Source organism: Copadichromis virginalis, linkage group LG19 (assembly GCF_057382275.1).
Source record: "Copadichromis virginalis isolate Kocher_CV1m ecotype Utaka linkage group LG19, C_Virginalis_male_GT1.1, whole genome shotgun sequence".
NCBI lineage: Eukaryota > Metazoa > Chordata > Actinopteri > Cichliformes > Cichlidae > Copadichromis > Copadichromis virginalis.
In genome coordinates, this window is record NC_140636.1 from 24,179,068 (window position 1) to 24,200,743 (window position 21,676).

The 21,676-nt window shown below is 40.0% G+C and overlaps 1 protein-coding gene across 2 annotated transcripts in view; it reads right to left on the bottom strand.

Moving 5' to 3' along the window:
- Positions 1 to 20,565, bottom strand: part of sash1b (SAM and SH3 domain containing 1b) — a 59,972-nt gene extending 39,407 nt beyond the window's left edge. Inside the window, exons 1-2 of one of the 2 annotated variants that reach the window (XM_085442540.1) lie at positions 20,494 to 20,565; positions 19,265 to 19,754 (exon numbers count right to left, since the gene is read on the bottom strand). In XM_085442540.1, the coding sequence (XP_085298666.1) occupies positions 19,265 to 19,747 (483 nt within the window). In that variant the 5' untranslated portion in view covers positions 19,748 to 19,754; positions 20,494 to 20,565. Of the gene's footprint in view, positions 1 to 19,264; positions 19,755 to 20,475 lie in introns of both variants that reach the window. The other variant, XM_085442539.1, reaches the window with a different exon arrangement.
- Between the last annotated feature and the right edge of the window lie 1,111 nt (positions 20,566 to 21,676).

The window sequence follows — 21,676 nt, forward strand, 5'->3', positions numbered from 1 at the left end:
TCACAAAAAAAGGCAGCTAGACGGATAAATTACTCCACAGCCTGGAGTAAAAGCAAACAAACAAACAAAAAACTTCATTTTATAATGGAGTCAACTGTCCCTTTGAATCTAGTTTTATTTATTGTGTGTTTTAAATGATGATGTGGTCACTTTCTGTTTTTGGCTGTCAGGCTGACAGCGTGCCGACAGAGAATGCACACTTCCGTGCACTTGGGAGCCTCTTCAGATCTAAACAATTTACACAACTTAGCCACACTGAGGCGGGGAAAAAAAATGTGTTCTTCAAAAGGTTGTTGCATCGCTTAATGCATTTTATTCGGTCGGGAGTCCAACACAATCTCAGGTTTGGAGGATTTCTGTTCATATTTAACCATTTTTCCGTTTTCTTGTCTCCAGTTTGTGTGCATTTTGAGTTGGACTCACCAACATTTACCAAAGTCCAGATTTTAGCACGTATATAATTTTTGTTTGAATACAATGTTTTGTCTTAGCCCAACCTTACACCTACTCTGAGAGCATATTCTAGACTGGCAGTCAGCTGATTTAGTCTTGAATATATAAGCCTTCAAAACTTCTTTGTTATGCATGTACAAGAACACTAACTACACCTGAAGCATTTACAGAATAGTGCATTTATATTTACCTTCACACATTCAACAAAGACACGCAGAAGATTATGATTAGATCTTACAAAATGTAAAACAAGCCTACAAAACCATAAATACAACTAGAAGAAAATACAGTATAGAATACAACTGACTAGTCACACACCAAAAAAAAAGTAGTGTGGTTAAGGTGCTACGTGACAGATATGAAACAACTCTCTACTGAAGGGGGTGAATATAATGCTTATATTCAAATGTTTAAGTGGGCTTTAAATAAATATTGTTCTTAATTGTAATGACTGCAGCATATCAGCCTGTCATACTGGAAAATGATACACCGGTTACTCATACCCTCAGCATGGAACATTTTCCAAGATTTTAAGCTCCAGTCCCTTCATGTTAATTCCAGGAATTTAACTGAATAATTATTGGTAAGAACTTTTTTCCAAAAGTCCCGAATGATTAAACGTGTCACCTGATATGCTATTCGCAGCTCATGTCCTCTTATATCTGCAGGGCCAAAGAATCCTTTCTGTATATCATCACATGTAAGGCAGATTTTCTTCTCAGCCCTTAACATTTGGATCTGTTATATAGACTGACAGTTAGAAAACACACACACACACACACACACACACACACACACACTAAGATTAAAGACTAAGCATATGAACATCAACCCTAACCTTTTCACTAAGCCCTCCCAACAAAGACTCTACAATAAACAGTGAGACATTAGAATGTAAGCACACAAGAGACCTATAAAGTCCTCCACCCACGCCGTGACTACACTGTTACACAGGAGAAATGAAACCATCCCCCACTTTTCTAGTTCTCACAAAATGTCTAGAGGAAACTGACCAAAGGCTGCAGATCCAAACTGCAGCTGTGTGTTGAACAGAAAAGTGACAATCAATATTTCACAACAGGCACTACTTTTTTTTTGCGGATACGCATAGCTGCACAGAGTGCAGCAATTTGGTTTGCCCTGATTCTTTCAGTTGATAACACAACACTCACCCTAATGGTTTCCAAATCATACTCGTCCAGCACTATCACTTTCTTTCAGTTGCCCAGGGAAAACCTAGCGGAAACTTCAAAATCTTACAGTACGCGCAAAGTAGTTTATTCAAGGCATTTGCTCACTGCCATCAACTTTCCCAGGAGGAACAGCCTGCTCCTGTTTTTTTAAAGAAACACTGTCGGTGAGGCAGGAAAAACATTGCTAAATATTATCCCGAGATCTGTGACGTGTTTACATGTTAGATATAAAAGATTTGCAGCTTGGAATCATTTTGGTGAAACTGATGAACGGGAAGACAGATGAGAGGTAAAGGATCACTGCCGAGCCAGCACAAGGATCAGAGACAAAGTTTAGACAGCCTTTTCCCAAAAAGCTGCCTAAACATTGCCTAACTTTGTCATCAGAAAGTTGAATATTCTTGAATGTATTCAAGAATATTCAGCTTTCTGATGACAAAGCTGGTGTTTATAAGATTACAGCATCAGACTTCCAGACAAAACTCATAAAACATCAGGCACACAAGCCCAAAGGCCAGCTGACAGTGCTTAGAAGTTACAAAACAAGTGTCTAATGCCTTAAGCCCCAGTACTTCCCAGCTAGATTCATTAACCATAAAATAACAATCTGGTGGTTTTTTATGAGTCTTTGTGGGGCTGCAATGCGGTGCTCCAGTTTATTGATAATACTAATAGCACTTAAATCTAATTGAGCATAAAATGGAACATGACCTAAAAGGGGATACTACCAAGGCTTTTTATGTTCATCTCATACATACTGTGTCTCCAAATTGGTCCTGTAATCTGGCAACATTTGCATGTCCTAACCTTCACATATAGTTTCCTGCAAAAATCTTATACAAGTGCATGGTGCAGTTTTTATCAGATAGGATGCTGCAAGTGCAGAGTAAGTTGAATGGACTCCAAATAATGAAAACAGACTACGCTTTCATGAATTTCTATAATATAATAGTGCGAATATTGTTAAAAATGTCCTCTTTTTAAAAAAAATTGATTCAAAATAGGTAAACTATTATATACATTTTAAAGTAAAATATTTCAGGTAGTTCATGAATATAAGAAATACAGTTTTTCAAAAGGTTAGAATATTTATTTTAAGCTGGAGTAAATTACGGTTCAACATTTTTTCACTTACTTCACTTATTCCTCGTCTTCTGTTGAAGCAAATGGGAGAACAATAAAGACAGTAACAGTAAAGACTCTTCTTCTCTGTCGTCAACAGCGCTCTGGTTCATGCCAGCCTAGATGCTGTCCTTCCATCTGTGTCTTTCATGTCTAAGGATTCTTGGAATGGTTACTTGCAAGATGATTTTCACAAGGCCTGATGAATGAGAAGCAAGGCTATGCTATCTCATGAGGTCCAATTACCTACTGGATCTTTCTATGAACCTCTTCATGTTTGGTGTATGAAATGCCTAAAATGTTCCTGTACCATCTCTTCTCTGCTGCCAGAATTCTTCTTTGGAGTTCTGCCATACAGGACGTTTGAGCATCAGATGGATTTTGGAGCAAAGACAGATGTTCTTGTCTCCCCAGATGAGCTCAAGTTATTCCATTTGTTGCCTGTGCTATCCTTGAGCCTTCATCTCTGCACACGGCCATAAACAACCAGAAGAGTCTGTTCAGTGACAGGTTGCTTCTCCCCAAGACAAGAACTAACAGACTTAAAAACTCCTTTGTCCCACACAACATCAGACTGTTTAACTCCTCTCTGGAGGGGAGAGGGAGGGGAAACAGGAGGACAAAGGAGGGGGGAACAACTAAGCTGTAGTGCCTCTGCACCTCACTGTACAATACCTTGTGCAATACTTTTTGTAAATAGTCAACAGTGCAATAGACTCAATACTTGAAATGTGCAATTCACTTGTATTTTTATTTTTTATTCCTATTTATTCTATTTATCCCCTTTGTATATTTTATTTATATTTGTCTCTGTATTTATATATATGTGTGTGTGTGTGTGTGTGTGTGTGTGTGTGTGTGTGTGTGTGTGTGTATATATATATAACAGTTCTGTAACTGTAACTTCGGTCGTTGCTGTGCTTTTTTTGGAAGTCGAATTTCCCAGAGGAACCCACCCGAGGGATTAATAAAGTTCTATCTTATCTTATCTTATCTTATCTGACATGATGGAACCAAGGAACCTGAAGGTTTTCCCTGTTTCCAATCTTGTCTCTCTCTGATTTCAGAGTTGACGCCTTGGGCACTAGTTCAGTACAAGCAACCACTATCATGGGGAAAACTGCTGATGCATTTGTAAAGCTGTCAGCTTAAGACAGCAATCATAAGCTGACACAAAATATCAAGGCCATCCAGTTTGATCAATGTCATCCAGAGAGTGTGGCGTTTGTATAATTTGTTTGTGGGCTGTTGTTTTTTTCCTCCAAATTGCATGAAATTATTCAATTTCACTTGACCCTTTCACTCCTTAATGTTTGTAAAACACACAGCAAAAGTGAAACTATTCCAAAGTGATCTAAGCAGTAAACTCAAATTCATAACAGCAACATAGCTTTTAGACTTACACAATCGATGCAAAGTGAGCCATTTAAAAGTGTTCCGGTTTCATATAAAAGGCATTAAAAAGTGTAAAATACTGAAGCAGGCTGTGTTGAATGACTCCTGAAGGGAAGTGATCTGAAACCATCTCAATGGCCTGACACTTGCCTTCTGCAGATGTCTCTGACACTCACATCAACAATAATGCAGTCAGTCTGACAGTTACCACTTGCATCTCCTTTCATCTCCATGAAGAGAGATGGATAATAGATACACGTATAAATTACTATCATGAGGATATGCTGCTGTTGGATTACTGGGAGAACTAGGGCTGTGCGATATGACCAAAATCTCAATAACATTTGAGTCTAAGGTTTATTTTTAGCACCTGGCGGCTCTTTTTTAATTCTCATCCGTAAATAATCTGCTCTTTCACGTGATTCAGTTTATTTTGAAAAGTCTCAACAGGATCTTGAGCTTTATTGTGAAAGGTTTATATGGAACATAAACAAGCGGACACGCGATGCTGTTACCGTCGTTGGTGCTAACCACAACGCATAAAAAACAGGCGTTTGTCAGTCCGTAGTGTGGTTATATTAAAATAAAAGGCATAACAGTGAAATGATTCTGAGACTTTTGGAAGAAGATACTTGGAAGAGATGGATTCGGGCCACCCGCTGCTTGTCAGTAATAAATGAATAGAAATTCAGCTCCTACATAGGCTGCTTTTGAAATTGTCCAAGAATATCTGAGTTGTGCTCATGTATAAATGAAGAGAGCCATAAAATATTACAACAGAGAACTGTAAAGATCTGGGGCAGTTTCTACTATTAAGGCTGACACTTAAAAACAGAATCAGTAATATGAACTTCTTTTCTGATAAGAAAATCATTCGAAATATACAAAAATAAACAAACCAAAACAAACAAACAAAAGAAAAAAAAAAATTAGTACCGGTACTGTGAGGTTCAGTGGCAAGTTTAAATTAAAATAAAAAATAAAAATAAAGACAATAGCCTTAAAGATATACAATATTTGCAGCCTCTGATAGACCACTTGCCCACAGAGGTTGGTGATATCATCCAAAGATGAAAGAGCACATTGGGTTTGAAGGTTCCAGGTTAATTTTCCTGTATTCAACTGAAACTGAGCGATGATCAGAATAACTGCATACTGAAACTGTACAGAAAAGCAGTATGACTGATCTGTTTTTAGTGCCTTTTATTCCTCAAGCGTTGGAAAAGTTAGTTTTATTAAACTCACTCGAGAGTTAAAGTATGGGAAGAGGAAGAATGCAATCAATTTGGATGCAGAGCCAGGAAAACATGTTTTAAAATTGGAATCTTAGGCATTGGCCTTAGTAGGGACTGTGCTTTCAGAGCTCTCTTTTCTGTTTCAGTCCATCATTTTTTAACCTTTCACTTTGATTTGTGTTTCTTCTCCTTCTCTGTGAAAAAGTGTTGAAATGATGTACAGTGGGGCAAAAAAGTATTTAGTCAGCCACCGATTGTGCAGGTTCCACCACTTAAAATGATGACAGAGGTCAGTAATTTGCACCAGAGGTACACTTCAACTGTGAGAGACAGAATGTGAAAAAAAAAAAAAAAAAAATCCATGAATCCACATGGTAGGATTTGTAAAGAATTTATTCGTAAATCAGGGTGGAAAATAAGTATTTGGTCAATAACAAAAATACAACTCAATACTTTGTAACATAACCTTTGTTGGCAATAACAGAGGTCAAACGTTTACTATAGGTCTTTACCAGGTTTGCACACACAGTAGCTGGTATTTTGGCCCATTCCTCCATGCAGATCTTCTCGAGAGCAGTGATGTTTTGGGGCTGTCGCCGAGCAACACGGACTTTCAACTCCCGCCGCAGATTTTCTATGGGGTTGAGGTCTGGAGACTTGCTAGGCCACTCCAGGACTTTCAAATGCTTCTTACGGAGCCACTCCTTTGTTGCCCGGGCGGTGTGTTTTGGATCATTGTCATGTTGGAAGACCCAGCCTCGTTTCATCTTCAAAGTTCTCACTGATGGAAGGAGGTTTTGGCTCAAAATCTCACGATACATGGCCCCATTCATTCTGTCCTTAACACGGATCAGTCGTCCTGTCCCCTTGGCAGAAAAACAGCCCCATAGCATGATGTTTCCACCCCCATGCTTCACAGTAGGTATGGTGTTCTTGGGATGCAACTCAGTATTCTTCTTCCTCCAAACACGACGAGTTGAGTTTATACCAAAAAGTTCTACTTTGGTTTCATCTGACCACATGACATTCTCCCAATCCTCTGCTGTATCATCCATGTGCTCTCTGGCAAACTTCAGACGGGCCTGGACATGCACTGGCTTCAGCAGCGGAACACGTCTGGCACTGCGGGATTTGATTCCCTGCCGTTGTAGTGTGTTACTGATGGTGACCTTTGTTACTTTGGTCCCAGCTCTCTGAAGGTCATTCACCAGGTCCCCCCGTGTGGTTCTGGGATCTTTGCTCACCGTTCTCATGATCATTTTGACCCCACGGGATGAGATCTTGCGTGGAGCCCCAGATCGAGGGAGATTATCAGTGGTCTTGTATGTCTTCCATTTTCTGATGATTGCTCCCACAGTTGATTTTTTCACACCAAGCTGCTTGCCTATTGTAGATTCACTCTTCCCAGTCTGGTGCAGGTCTACAATACTTTTCCTGGTGTCCTTCGAAAGCTCTTTGGTCTTGGCCATGGCGGAGTTTGGAGTCTGACTGTTTGAGGCTGTGGACAGGTGTCTTTTATAAGGATGATGAGTTCAAACAAGTGCCATTCATACAGGTAACGAGTGGGGGACAGAAAAGCTTCTTACAGAAGACGTTACAGGTCTGTGAGAGCCAGAGATTTTCCTTGTTTGAGGTGACCAAATACTTATTTTCCACCCTAATTTACGAATAAATTCTTTACAAATCCTACCATGTGAATTCATGGATTTTTTTTCACATTCTGTCTCTCACAGTTGAAGTGTACCTCTGGTGCAAATTACTGACCTCTGGCATCATTTTAAGTGGGGGAACTTGCACAATTGGTGGCTGACTAAATACTTTTTTGCCCCACTGTATGCGTTATGATGTGAAACACTGATGTAAATCAGTCCAATTACAACAAATACAATCAATAAAACAGAAGTCATAAACCAATAACATGTAGCACAATGTATTTATATGTATCTGAAGAATAATGCTGAAAGATTTTTGCAACTTAAAGCAACTAGGACCTTTTTTTAAACTTCAGTTTGATAAAACAATAAAATAAATTTAAAATAGCTTTTCAGAAAAATAGAAAAATATCTGGTGGTTACACAATTTCTCTTCCACATAAGAGAAAAGATGACCTAACCTAAGTTAATGCAGGGGGACCTGAGGCAAAGCAAACACAAACGCACTACAGCTGCTCCATTTTACTTGGATTTCTTGGAGTGAATATATTATTTATGCTGCCAATGTGGCATTCCACACATCAAATATTCTCAGGAAACCAAAGGCAGGATAATAGGAATTCATTTAAGAATTTCATCCTCTTAATTTCACATGACAGCTATTTCAAGAAGTCCTCGGCCCAAATGGCTCACCAGGAAAGTAGCTCAGCTTATATAGTATGTTGCTGTTGGATCTATGCCATAGTGTCAGCAGACTTATCATATGAAATTAATAAGGGAGGAGGGGTCTTAGCTGCTATGGGGAGGAAGAGGAGCAGAAAGTGGGTCATACTCTGAACATACAGTGTTCACTGCATTACAAGAGCGCGACCCTTGGCTTTTCTTCTATATACAATGAACAGAAACAACTAAATCCACCAGCCAAATACTGTGAAGGTCTACCTTAAGCTCGCGACATCTCTAATTCACTGGAACAGAGACCTCTGGATGTGTGTTTGCAGGGACAGTGGTTGATTAGGAGCTTAGTGTGGTTCCACTGTAGATACAACTCTGCTGGGAGAGGCCACTGCCCTCAGGGAGTGCCATTGCCACGATGGCACTTCCTGGCAATAATGTGCTTTTTAATTAACCACATTAATGCCAGGAAACAATTTTAGTCAGTGGGTTAATGTTGTGGTTGATCGGTAACCACAGCTTTCATGAAACGTCACGTACGGTGTTATTTTTAGTGGTGTAAAACTCACTTGTATGAGCAGACCTTATGCTGACAACCAACACTACACAGCTGGATTGTACTCTTGTTCTGCAGACTACCAGTGCATGGAAGCAGCAGTAGACTCCGTGGGGAAGCTGCCACAGTACACTGCCAGTCACTGGGTAAACAAGCAAACAGGAACTGATGTGGCATCTTGATGTATTCCCACTGTCATCCCTACAAGATTTACGCTATAAAAAGACCAAAACGCACTTTTGGTTTAACAGTTTTGCAGGAACATCTTTTGTGCAGCTTTTCTGCTTTTCTCACTGGGAGAACATAGTAACTTAACCTCAAGGTATGAGGTTAAGTTACTAATAGGTCAAAGCACTGGATGAATTGGAAGCTTGAGATTTACTGTGGGCCACAGAAGCCTAAATAGCACACAGATCCCCTTCTAACCATATTTGGCATATCTACAGTACAGATACAGCAGCATGATTAGAAAGAAACTCAGTCTCACTAAAGATTACAAATGTTTAATTCAGTTTTGTTGCTTGCAGTGTTTAATTTGCCACTGCAGTCCCACTGACACCACTAATAAAAAGGGACTTTCATGTTTAAAATATTAAAGTCAACAAGTGGAAAGTTAATGCAACTATTACTTGTTTTAAAATATACATTTTCCCTCGTTTTCTCCACCACATTCAAGTATGTAACACATCTTTTTTGTTTTGACAAATCAAGGAGCGCAACAGTTATTTTCTAGGTTTTGGAGGAGGTTTCTTCCTGTTAAAAGGGGGTTTTTCCTTCCCACTGTAGCCAAGTGTTTTCTCAAATGGGGTCGTTTGATTGGTGAGGTGTTTATCCATATTACTATAGGGCAGGGGTCTATAGTAATATCTTTAATAAAACGATCAGCATTGCTGCTTTACCAGGTGTAACTATAAAGTTTAACTTCCAGGCATCCATGAAAACAAAAGTTATTACATTTAACGGAGTTAGAAGTTAGCAGGAAGCTAGCGGAAGTTAGCTCGCTAGTTTCGCTAGTTACCTAAGCATGATATAGCATGTTCTGACTGAGAGATTTCTGAAAAAATTCAAACGTACAGCTCTGCTATCACTTCCAACATAAATGAAGACAGGAAACTAAACAGCAGTGACGTTTGTAGGGTTACTGGGCTAGCTGGTATATAATGATGTGCTACGTGATCGCTAGCGACACAGCTATGTTAGCATAACATAAACAGTGAAGCTGGAGGACGAACACTAACACTTTTCCACTTATAAAAGTTAACGTGAAGGTTCCTCATGGTTAGAGACAAATGCAATCGCATGGCAGGATGCTGTAAACGGACCAAACTTCAGTCAGGAGAACAACTGAGATAATCCATCCACAATACGAGGTTAGTCATTAATATACTGCAACAACATGGGAATAGAGCAGCTGCCAGAGAATTCAACATTAATGAATCAATGGTACAGAAGTGGAGGAAGCAAGAAGAATGAGTTTAATAAAGTTTGATTTATCTGACTGCTTTGTTTCGCTTAATGTGCCTTATAATCCCGTGCACCTTATGGTCCGAAAAATGCGTACTGCACACTGCAGTTTAATGTTGCAAAGCACCTCTTTTTAACTTCAGTGGATATTATACATGGTTATGCTCAGGATATGTCAGCCCATTTCTACTGGAAATGCCTTTGGGTTAAACTTTCAGCAAGGAATTTGCATTTGCACTGTTACATTTTTATAAAGCTTTAATGTACATAAAAACCAGCTTCTTGTTTAAGTGAAAATAAATGGAAGGTTGTCTTTTTGCGCTAGTAATGTTGTGGAGTTGTATTTTGTCTCGCATCAATTATATCGTCAGTTATATCGTTATCGCAAATTTTCAAATATATATCGTGATAAATATTTTTGGCCATATCGCCCTGCTCTAGGTCCAACTAGCATTTTATTTCTTCACTTCAAGTAGGGGTGACGTGGGCCACTAGTGGCCCCTGGGCCGCGAGTTTGAGACCCCTGCTTAAGGTCTTTACCTAACAATATGCGATTTGGTGCCATCCAAATAAAACTGAATGGAACTGAATCCCTGATCTGCAAAAGAAGCATGAATTCAATTCTAAAATTAGCTGCCAAACATGGGAAGATTTGTCGGTGTTATTGTGTTTAATCTTTTTTCATTTTTATGCTTTTGATTTTAAATGAGCTGTGGGGAACTTCTGTTTGAAACACAAGATAAAACTGAGACTTCTCAGATTTCAAACTACTGATCAGATCCCTCTTAAATGTGTTCACCTTCCATTGCCATGCTTTCTGTGAGGATAATGTGGGACAGGATAGTGGAAGAGATAATGAAAATTCAAGTCCCCAACAGATGTGCACTACATTAAAAGGCAGCTCTGCACCAAAGATGAAAACCTTTAATACAAGTTCAGAGGCTTAAGTGAAGAAATGGTGCCATTCATTCACTACCTTCCTATGAAAAGCCATGCAAAATGTACCAATGCTCTTTATAATGCTTGCCCTTAATGCAGTGAAGTAACTCACATTATTAATATGTGCCGTGTGGAATTAGCACTAATATACAGAGTTTCAGCACGTAAACAAATAATAAGCTGCTTCCATATATGACCTAAATTTTAGAAGAAATATAGCACTAATCATGTTTCCACCAGTAGTGCACTGCAGTTCAGGTGGGGGTGGGGCTGTTTAGTAATCAGCAATGAGTGTCTCAGAGGAAATGATATTATAACTCAACATCATCACTATGATGAACAACTTTAGAAAGCTGTGGCTTTTCTTTGGACACAATGATTTAGCTTCAAATGGTTCAACTTCTACTTTAAGGGTGGATGCTTCCAGTTTGTGTCACTTTCACTATCACTTGGTGAGCGGTTTTCAAGTGTTTGCTGACGAGTTGGTGTCCCATATAAACTACATGCGGCTGTGGCTTCGACTACCAGCAAGGAGGCTTTTAGCGCAGCATCGTATACCTCCTAGGACCAATTTAACCTAGCAACAGCAAGGAACCTCCCGCAACCACTTGCCAACTGGCCTGTGTGGCTGGAGCCTTCGCTAACTTAACAGTTCTACTTTTTGTCTAAAAAGATTGACTCGAATTTCTGCCCAGTAGACTGATTGGCTTGTACTACGTTGATAGAACACCATTAAATCTATACTGGATCCGAAGTAAAGCTGTTAATTTGTCAAGTCAATTGATGCCTGTATGTTTGATGGGTCTTAATGGGATATGGTGGCTAATCTTTATTCTCAAAAGTCTGCAAACACTCAGCAAAATGAAAGCTAAATTTTTAATATAGAAATAAAGAGTGCAACTGCTCTACTACTCTAACTGCATACTTTATGTGGTGTAGGTTATAGGTTTCACACTATGCCAGTGCTTATTCTGTTAAGAGAAGCCATGCACAAAAAAAGTAATTAGAACTCAGTTTTTGAATTCAAACAATTCAAAACATCCAAAACAAATGAAGCAACTCCTGATCAAAGCAGTTCAGTGTTGGACTCGGTGCTTGCTTTGATACAAACTTAAATAAAACTTCCTCCTTTACTTCAGCTTCCTCTTACATGTGCCTGGCACAAAGAAAAGAGAGGTTCTTGCTAACACAGCAATTTAAATTCTGAGAGCACCTCATAGTTTAAAAGACCTATTTAGCCTTGTGAAACACAAGCCAAAGCACTAAAGAATAAAAAAGGAGGAGCTTTGTGGAGCATTTAAATAAGTGAGGTTGCTTAAGAGAAATTTGTACACAGAACAACTGCTCAAAAAAATACTCACTCATAGAAAACAAAATACAGCAGCCTCTTCTTGAGTCAAATCCAAAATAAGCACGGTGTTGCATAAACTAAGTGTGTTATGCATTTTTGTTGCTTCCACTGGGCAAAGCTCCTCCAGATGCTCTACTGAATAATTCCTACTTGAATGCAACATGAAGGCAGAGGGCCATTAAAGAGAAGATTTAATGGGATAGATGGATGTATATATACAGAACATGTGACCCTGGACAACATTAAACTTATACAGGTCAGTGCATCTGCTTTACATTGTACATAGAACAGTATCTGTGCTAGCAGCATGGATCAGTTATATTTCTCAGTAGTCACATAATATTGAATATGTGCTGGTGTACTGACAGCTGTCATTATACAATGAAGTAGTGAGATGATCAGCCAGCCGGACAAGAATTTACTTAATCCCAAACTATAAGCATGACATGTTTAGGTTTTGAATGATCTGTACAATGCTATTCAATCACCCTGCCCCCAACTAGCCTTCGGCACCATAAGGGTAATACTCCAGGCTCAGCTGGCTGGAGTGTTCACGCACATCTTCAACCTTTCCCTCTCTCTGTCTGTAGTCCCAGCCTGCTTCAAAATGGCCACCATCGTCCCTGTACCCAAATCCTCCACCATCTCCTCATTGAACGACTGGCGACCTGTAGCCCTGACCCCCATCGTAAGCAAATGCTTCGAGAAGCTGGTCAGGGACTTCATCTGCTCTGCACTACCCGACTCACTGGACCCTCTACAGTTTGCATACCGCCACAACAGGTCCACTGATGATGCCATAGCCCTGACACTACACACTGCCCTGTCACACCTGGAGAAGAGAGACACGTATGTGAGGATGCTGTTTGTAGATTACAGCTCAGCATTCAATACCATCGTTCCCTCGAAGCTGGACAGGAAACTGCAGGATCTAGGACTGAGCAGCTCCCTCTGCAGCTGGATCCTTAGCTTCCTGTCTGACAGACGCCAGGTGGTCAGACTGGGCAGCATCACCTCATCCCCCATCACACTGAACACTGGTGCTCCACAGGGGTGTGTACTGAGCCCTCTCCTGTACTCACTCTACACCTACGACTGCACAGCCACTAACAGCTCCAACATCATTGTGAAGTTTGCGGACGACACTACAGTGGTGGGTCTTATCACCAACGGTGATGAGACGGCTTACAGGGAGGAGGTCAGCGCCCTGACCCACTGGTGTCAAGACAACCATCTCACCCTCAACGTCGCAAAGACAAAGGAGTTGATAGTGGACTTCCGGAGGTGCAGAGAAGTACACACCCCCATCACCATCAACGGCGCTGCTGTGGAGAGAGTGAGCAGCTTCCGGTTCCTTGGCGTACACCTGGCTGAGGATCTTACGTGGTCAGTACACACAAACAAAACAGTGAAGAAGGCGCAGCAGCGCCTCTTCTTTCTCAGGAGACTGAAAAGATTCGGCATGAGCCCCCGCATCCTCAGGACCTTCTATCGCTGTGCCATTGAGAGCATCCTCACTGGATGCATCACCACCTGGTATGGCAACAGCACCGCCTACAACTGCAAAGCTCTCCAGCGAGTAGTGCGGTGCTCTGAACGGATAATTGGAGGTGAGCTTCCCTCCCTCCAAGACATCTACAGGAAGCGGTGCCTGAGGAAAGCGGGGAGGATCATCAAGGACTCCAGTCACCCCAGCCATAAACTGTTCAGACTGCTTCCATCAGGAAGGAGGTTCTGCAGCATCCGGTCCCGTACCAGCAGACTGAGAGACAGCTTTTTCCATCAGGCCATCAGACTGCTGAACACGTCATAGACACCTCAGCTTCACTACTGGAACTTCAACATTATGCACTCCACACTGTATATAAATGCCACTTGTTTTGCACATATTCAACTCTGTATATTTTATATATTTTATTATTATTATTTTATTTTTTTTACTATTTAATTTGTAAAAATGTGTATATACACACACACACACACAGGAAAATATTTAGTATACACATCCAGAAATGCATACACTATTATATATTGTACATATATTTATTAGTTTCAGGTTGGCCATTCTTGTATTTTGCTCGTTTGTGTTGTTGTGTTTGCACATCTCTGTTGCTTGTGGGGCTCGCACACAAGAATTTCACTCGCATGTGCTGTGCCAGTGTGCCTGCACATGTGATGTGACAGTAAAAAGTGATTTGATTTGATTTGATTTGACTTGACATTGCTGCAAATGCCCAGCGGTTTGAGCTAATCTATACTGACATAACATGAGTAAAGTCAATAGTAGGTCTTCCCTATAGTACACTACAGGGCGACCAGGAAGAGAAAGATAATGGATAGAGGACATGATAAAACTGCATCACACTGCAGCATGACCAAACCATTTATGCATGTCAGGGTTTTTCCTTGCTCAACATAGGTCTTTGAGTCAGGACTTTTACACAACCATGATGGGTCTGGACTTCTGGTCCAGATTACCTTATTTAAAAGAAGTTTTATAAACTCAAAATACAAAAAATAAAAATTACAACCATGGCGATTTTCCTTTGGAGGGAAAACAAAGTTTCCTTTCCTGCGCCATAACACCTGCAGAGATTAAAAGTCACTCGGCACATAATTCCAAAATCTGGGTGATGGAAGAGCGAGACCAACTTTGCCTATACCCCATATTCAGCAAAAGCTTAATCGGTTGAATTCAACAAAGCTGAAATATCCGCTCACAGTAACAATAATATTCTTGATTGATTAAAATGAAGTAAGTCTCTTTGCTTTTCCCTTGTAGCGCCCATCTACTGGCACAAAAATGACAATAAAAGCACAGGATGAACTGCAAGACTCTTTAGGTCACTTCTTTAAATTTAGACTTAAAGTCTAACAATTAATACACTACAGCTATAAATCAGAATCAGAATACTTTATTAATCCCTAAGGAAATTATGTGTGATTTGTAGTTTGTGTTAGTCTTGGGATAGGTAGACCCCATCCCACGTTATCTAACTCAAACACAGCAATTCACTCTGGAAGAAATACTATTTAATTCAACATGTCTTTGGACCTTCAGAGGAAAACACTTAACATCGAACACAGTAAAGTCCCAGCAGACTCCAGAACTGAAACCTGGGACTTTCGCCCAGTAAGGTGCTAATAGGTGCTAACCACTGCATCACCGTGCCATCAGAGGAGATTGAACTATTTTTAAGGCGACTCAAGGGAAGCACTGAAGGAAACTGAACAAAAACTAAAGTCACCAGTCCATGTGCAGGTGGCCAGCATACTGTTACACTTGTGCTCGCTTTAAACTCCGTGCTGGTGTTTTAAAACCAACTTTGTTCAACAAAAGCCATTTTATTCAATCTCCACTTTATTGTGACAAAGGCAGAGACAGCTGTCAGCTGCTGTAGATCTTGTATTTTGCCAGGCTCTATTCAAACTGTCTTTTCTTCTGTCAAAAGGGGCCTGCTGGTTTTGTTTGTCCTCTGATCCTCTGGAGAAGCAACACAGAAAAAAAAAAAAAAAAAAAAAAAATCTTATAAAGATTTCTTCTCCAGGACAGTTTTCAAGTGAGGCACTGCAGCGAGGCCTTCTGGGGAGTTGAAGCCCATTGTTAAGACAGCTATAAAGGGAGCTTTTCCAAAGAGGGATTGGGCTTGATGAAATGTGATGTATGCCTTACTGACAAATGATGAATAATCTGGTGCATATCTTTAAAAAAAAAAAAAAAAGCCCCTCTATCATCTTGTCTGAAACAAAACTTCTGTTTCAGACTATATCTATGCAGCACAGATTCCCATTTCCAGCAGCTGCAATTTCATGAGCAAATATATCAAGCTTTTTTTCCATGTGACATTTTTAGAAAATGGCTTGTTGTGTCACCAGCACTTAGATCATTTACAGCTTAATCAGCTTTACTATTTTTTCCCCTCTCAAAGTCAGCAACAGGCCCTTTGGGTCTGTGTGAACAAGTCGTGCGTATAGAATCGGCAGAAAAGCACATTGCTCAGTGGGAATTGATTGCGCTAGAGACTGAGGGCAGAAGGCATAATGTGGTTACAGATGCAAACTGCTGTGGTTCATGAATACCAGACAGAATAGGGCCTGAGGACATACTGTACTGTTAAAAATTAAACAAAGCAAATGGGAGACCAAGTTTTTTTAAAAATAGAAGAACAAAAAATGATATGGTGTGAAGAGGCTTTACTAAAATATCATGTAAGCATAAAGTAATATATGGTACACTACACAGCCCAAACCTAGGTTTTAAAACATCCCTGTCTTGTGGTTAATAAAGCCTGGAAAATACAATACAAACATTGAACTGATCTCTAAATGGGCGTATACAATATTATAGTTCTAAATGGTCCAAAATTTAAGCTGAGGAGAACTGGTGGAGGAGATGGGTTTACCCTTAAGCTGCTGTATGCTATTCCTGGTGAGAAAATGGGCCGTACTGGCCTACATACCTGTATCCTGCAAGCATTTAATGGACTCCATCTGATGAAGCTGAAAGGCCAAACTGCTCCGAAATCAGTTTCCATAACAATCAATTTTACCTGATTGTTTTACTTTCAAGTTTTCTTTACTAATGAGCTTCGAATGAAGTAGAGTCATCGTTCACATTATAAGTGAATGAAATAATCGTGCATGTCTTTGCAGTGCAAGTACCGAGACGGATCCAATGGGCCAAATTTAATGAGCCAAAAAGTTTGACCGACTTCCTAGTGAAATGCACCAGGATGACAGAACATTCAAAATGTTAAACACACAGTGGATGGCAAGAGAACCACAGCTTAACGTTCAGGAATTGGCCACAACAGTAAAACCACCTTCCCTATAATGTGTAAATCTCTGACCCATCATGGCATGGAAACAGGACCTCAGGGGGTGTCCTGCAGTGCCTGGCACTGCGACATTGGCGAGAGAGCCGTGTGCTGGCTCCAAAAGCAGAGTACAACTTTTAATGGGTAATTGCAACGCAGATGGGTAAAGAAAACTTTCCTAATTAGAGTTTCAATAATAAAGCAAATAACAAAGCACCAAACACTGCATAAGGCTCACTTGATACAAAGAAGCACAAATACAAGGACTGCGATCCTGACCAGATATGAGCTCAATCTAACTGGAAAGCTGCATCTGGCTCACTACCCCCTCAGAACACATTCATTCATTGTTGATGAGCAGCATTTTAAACTTGTATCAGCTTTGGAAAGACAAATAATCAACACGAGTACTCTCTTGCCTAAGCACCACTGCTGTGAAAAACAACTGTGCCTTAGGACTGAAAGTGTAAAAATATGCCGGGACAGTGTGCATCAGTGCTTCTAGCAAGGATTCACTCTGACACTCTGTTACAATACAGACTGTTTACCATTTAATCAACGGTAAACATCAGTTTTCTTCACTATAATCAAATCCCAAATCCATCAGTCACACCTTCCTCTCGGAGACAGGCTGTTGAAAATAAGCCAAACGTATCGCTGAGCTTTTCATCTGGCCGGCCTTGGACCGCTCGCTGAGTGCATTATGGACTGAATGGATTTGGTTAATGCCAGAGCAGAACAGCTATCCTCTGCAATTACATTAACTAACAGCCCCTGCAGTCAACACAAAGAGCAGTTTGTCAGGATGGGAAAAAAATCCCTCGAAATAAAATGAAATGCTGTCAGTCAGTCATCACGGCAGACTGATCCACTGTCCACAGAGGTCGGAAGCTTTTTAACTCTTGTTCATTGTTTTTCTTGCGATTGTTGCTTAACAAGTGAAACTGAGCAAATGTTATTTTCTGGCAAAGAGTGAGTATTGTTAGAATCATCAACCGCTTGGAGAAGGGGAAATTTCAAATATTTAAAATATTATTATAGTTTAAAATTGCAATATATAACTTCTACAAATATTTATAGATCAGAAGACTTGTGTATAAGAATTTGCTAGAAATCCCAAATTACTCACATCTCTTAGATTTTTTCTGTGTAAAGTATCAGCAACAAAAACACTTTGTATCCAAATTGTATTTTGAGATGTTGAAACTGGCTAATAGTAATAGTCATTGATGATGGGATGAGACTTAACCATTGAGAAATTTTATTTGTAACATTTAAAAAAAAAGAATTACACTATAATATTTTGCATGATGTATACACATTTCTCCATATAGCTATAATAAGTACAGAACAGAAACCCCACCACACTGTCCTAAATGTAAAAATCGTGTAGTCACCAAATTTCATTATTTGCAGGAATGGGTGAAAATTCAAATGCTTGGAAAGGTTTCTGCCTCCCTTCAAGAAAATGCGGCCGTTATTCAATCTGTTTTAATGTTATCAAAGAAAAGACTAATGGTCAAATGGGTCAGCGTGATGGAAAAACATACCATCATGTACCATTTCATTCTGGATGTCACAGCCTCTTTTGCCTTACATACAGTCTAGTAGCATCACTGTAACATTATTTGTTTTTTTTTGTATTTTGTTTGTTCATCTACCTTAAAAACAACTCACTGTTCGCCAGTATAGTAATTCTTGGAGATTTAAAACAGCTGCAGGTGTTGTGGTGTATTCTAAGCAGGAATCCATGGCTACAGAGCCAAACAGCTGGAGCTGCAGCAAATCTTTTATTATAAAATACCACATTTTTCATTTTATGTGCTCAAATTCAATTCCAGTGTGGATTCAATGCCCCAGTTTGGATGTGTGAAGGGTGCTACAGCAAAGGATTATGGCAGAGTGGGATAATGTCTTCTAAACGCTTGAACTCAACATTTTCTGACATGGCATTCTGCGAGATACGTGAAATAGCGATCTAGGCACATTTAGGCTGCTTACGGAACAGTAAATCCAGAAAAAGAGAACACAATTAGGATTTTTTCCACATAAAATCACCTTAACTTAATTTAAAAGATGTACACTGAGGATCAGAAGGCATTGTAAGTCTTACTACTGTTTCACCAAGTACCCAATCAGTCAATTCAATTAGATTCATTCCAGTTAAGTTTAACACTAATATGGAAATGTTTTGAGTAAACTAACACTACAATGAACCTCAGTGAACCTTTGCCAGAGACTCCAACACATCCTCAAAGAAGAATCACTTGACGTCAGCACTATCAAAGAAATTTGTCACACTCTTCATCACATTCGCAGTAAAGTAAGCATATTAAATCCAATGAGACAGCTCTTAAAGACCCAGCATTTCTTATCAACTTAACTGCAAGAGATGAAGTCAAAATATCCTACCTTGTGGGTGTAAGGTGCTTGTCCCAGGTTAATGCCATCTTTTGCAAGTTTATCCCGTATGAGTACTTTGAGCTTCAGTTTGGGATAAGTCACAAAGTCATTACAGTCTGTGAACCTCGGGTTATGGTTCCCAGGACAGGAGGCCTGGTGCACTCCTGCAGTCTGTGCGTGACACCTCGGCGTCTCCAAGTCACCCAGTCTGTCTGAGTATGAGATGTGGTGGCAGGCAGAAGCATCCAGAGGCTCTAAGGTGAAATAGTACCCAGGTGCTTTCCTTTTGTCCTCCTCTTTTAACGCTTGCACTGCTGTGAGCAGCCTGTGTCTGTGATACTGAATGCGGACCCCGATAGCATCCAGGTCTGGTTCTCCAATCTGCTTACAAACTTCCAAGTCATCATACCCATTGTCAAAGAATGACTCCACATAGTGGGTCAGGTGTAGCTTAGACAGCCACTGGAGGACGAGATTTGGCCCCTGGCTCATCTTAAGACTGGAAATAGAGAAAAAATTTAAGTGCACATCATCATCTCCATTCACACTGGTGCTGTTGCGCTGGGCCTGTGCGGTGGCAATCCAGCACTGTGGGCCGTAAAACTTTACACAGTCTTCAGTTCACTTCTCCAAAGCAAACACAGGTATTGCTTGTGGATAGAGCATTAGACAGCAAAGCAGACGCATATCAGGAGACAGCAGGGTACCGTCAGCTGCCCTTTGACCTCACCCACCCACGCTGAGACACCTGCACTTCCCAAGTTTTCCGGTTCAGACTCTGTTGCTGTCACGTCGCTAAAAGTTTGGGAAAGGGCCAAGGGTTTCACATAACAATTTCCCCTTTGGATGCAGTCAGCGAGACTTCTAAATGCAAGGCTGTTTAGCTAGTCTGAGCAGTCAAGGGAAGCGTAAAGTTAACGTTAGCGGGGGGAAAACTCTCTAAGTGAGTCCGCTGTGTTTCTATTAGATTTTAAAATTAAAGTACAACGATCGACGTCAAATAGTTGGTGTTGGTCAGTGTGCGTCCATCGTCTTTGTTTCATTCATCGCGGCGGCAACTGAGCAACACGCGGAGGTCCATCAAAAACATTCATCCGAAGCACAGACTTAAAAGGATCTCGTTTCAAACACAGCAATATATAAAACCTGAAATACAAATGCTACAAAATAAATCACAGAAATCGTCTATGGCTATTCAGAGAACACGTGTTGCGGCTTACTTTGTCCCCGGCTTTTACCGTTTTCAAGTTTGCCGTCCCTCCGCTCCATCCGCCGGTTCGTCAGACAGTGAGGATGCTGCTGCTCCTGATCTTTACTCACCGCTGTAGTTTCTATCCCGCTGGACGACGGGAGTTCTTAGAGCGGCGGCGCCACCTGCAGGGGCTGCTGGGAAATGTAGGAACGGTCGCTGAAAATAAAATAAAATAAAATAAAATAAAATCCACACACAAAAACATTACAATAAAAAAATACTACCAAAAGTGTTTATTTCCATCCTTTAATTTAATCATTTTAATTTTGAATTTAACTTTTAATAAGTAAAATAAAAACATACTAAAGTCAACAACAAATTTTCAAAAAATCACTAAAACTTACACATATTAAAAGTGTTTGAAACAGACTGCGTGCGAGAAAAAAAAAAAATCAGTGGAGAAACCCACTAGATAACACCCCCCAAAAAAACCAAAAACCAAATCGGCTTAATCTATATCATGGACAGTGCCCGGATGCTATGTTGGTCTGACCCTTGACCAAAACATTACACAAAGCAGCTGCTGTATCTGTATGGATGCTTGTTTGTGTCATTCAAAAAACAAAAACAAACAAACAAAGAAAAACTTTTTGATAGGGAAAAATTCTTTTCTTTGTTTTTTTGTTGTTTAGCATTAGCAGGAAGTCTTCAAACTAAGTGGATCACTGGCACTCATAATAGTATACTTTTATAGGCATTTAGTATACCAATATGATTAAAACACCACGAGTACCTATAAATATCTATTACATAAATTATTTATACAAATTCTCTACCCTGCTATGTATAAACTTTCCAAAACAAAAAAATGTTGATTAATACTAAATGAGAGTAAGTAAACAAAGACTTTCCAGAGGTCTTTCACAGTGGAAGAGCAAGTGCAAAAATGTGAAAAATTAGACTCTTCTCTGAAAGTTGAAAGTGCAGATGGAAATTTGCCTGAATGTCTAAATCTGGCAGATTTAACTCACACGCTTAAACATGCGTATTCTAAAGCTGTCCATTAAAACGATCAGGTCAGTGTCAGAGCTGCCCCAAAAGTCTTTGAGCAAGAAATAATGATCCAGAACAGCCACTGAACTCTGACCTGCGGAGGCCAAAAGATTCAGGTATTAAAAAAAATATATATATAAAAATAAAATAAAATGGAAAACACATAACTCATTACG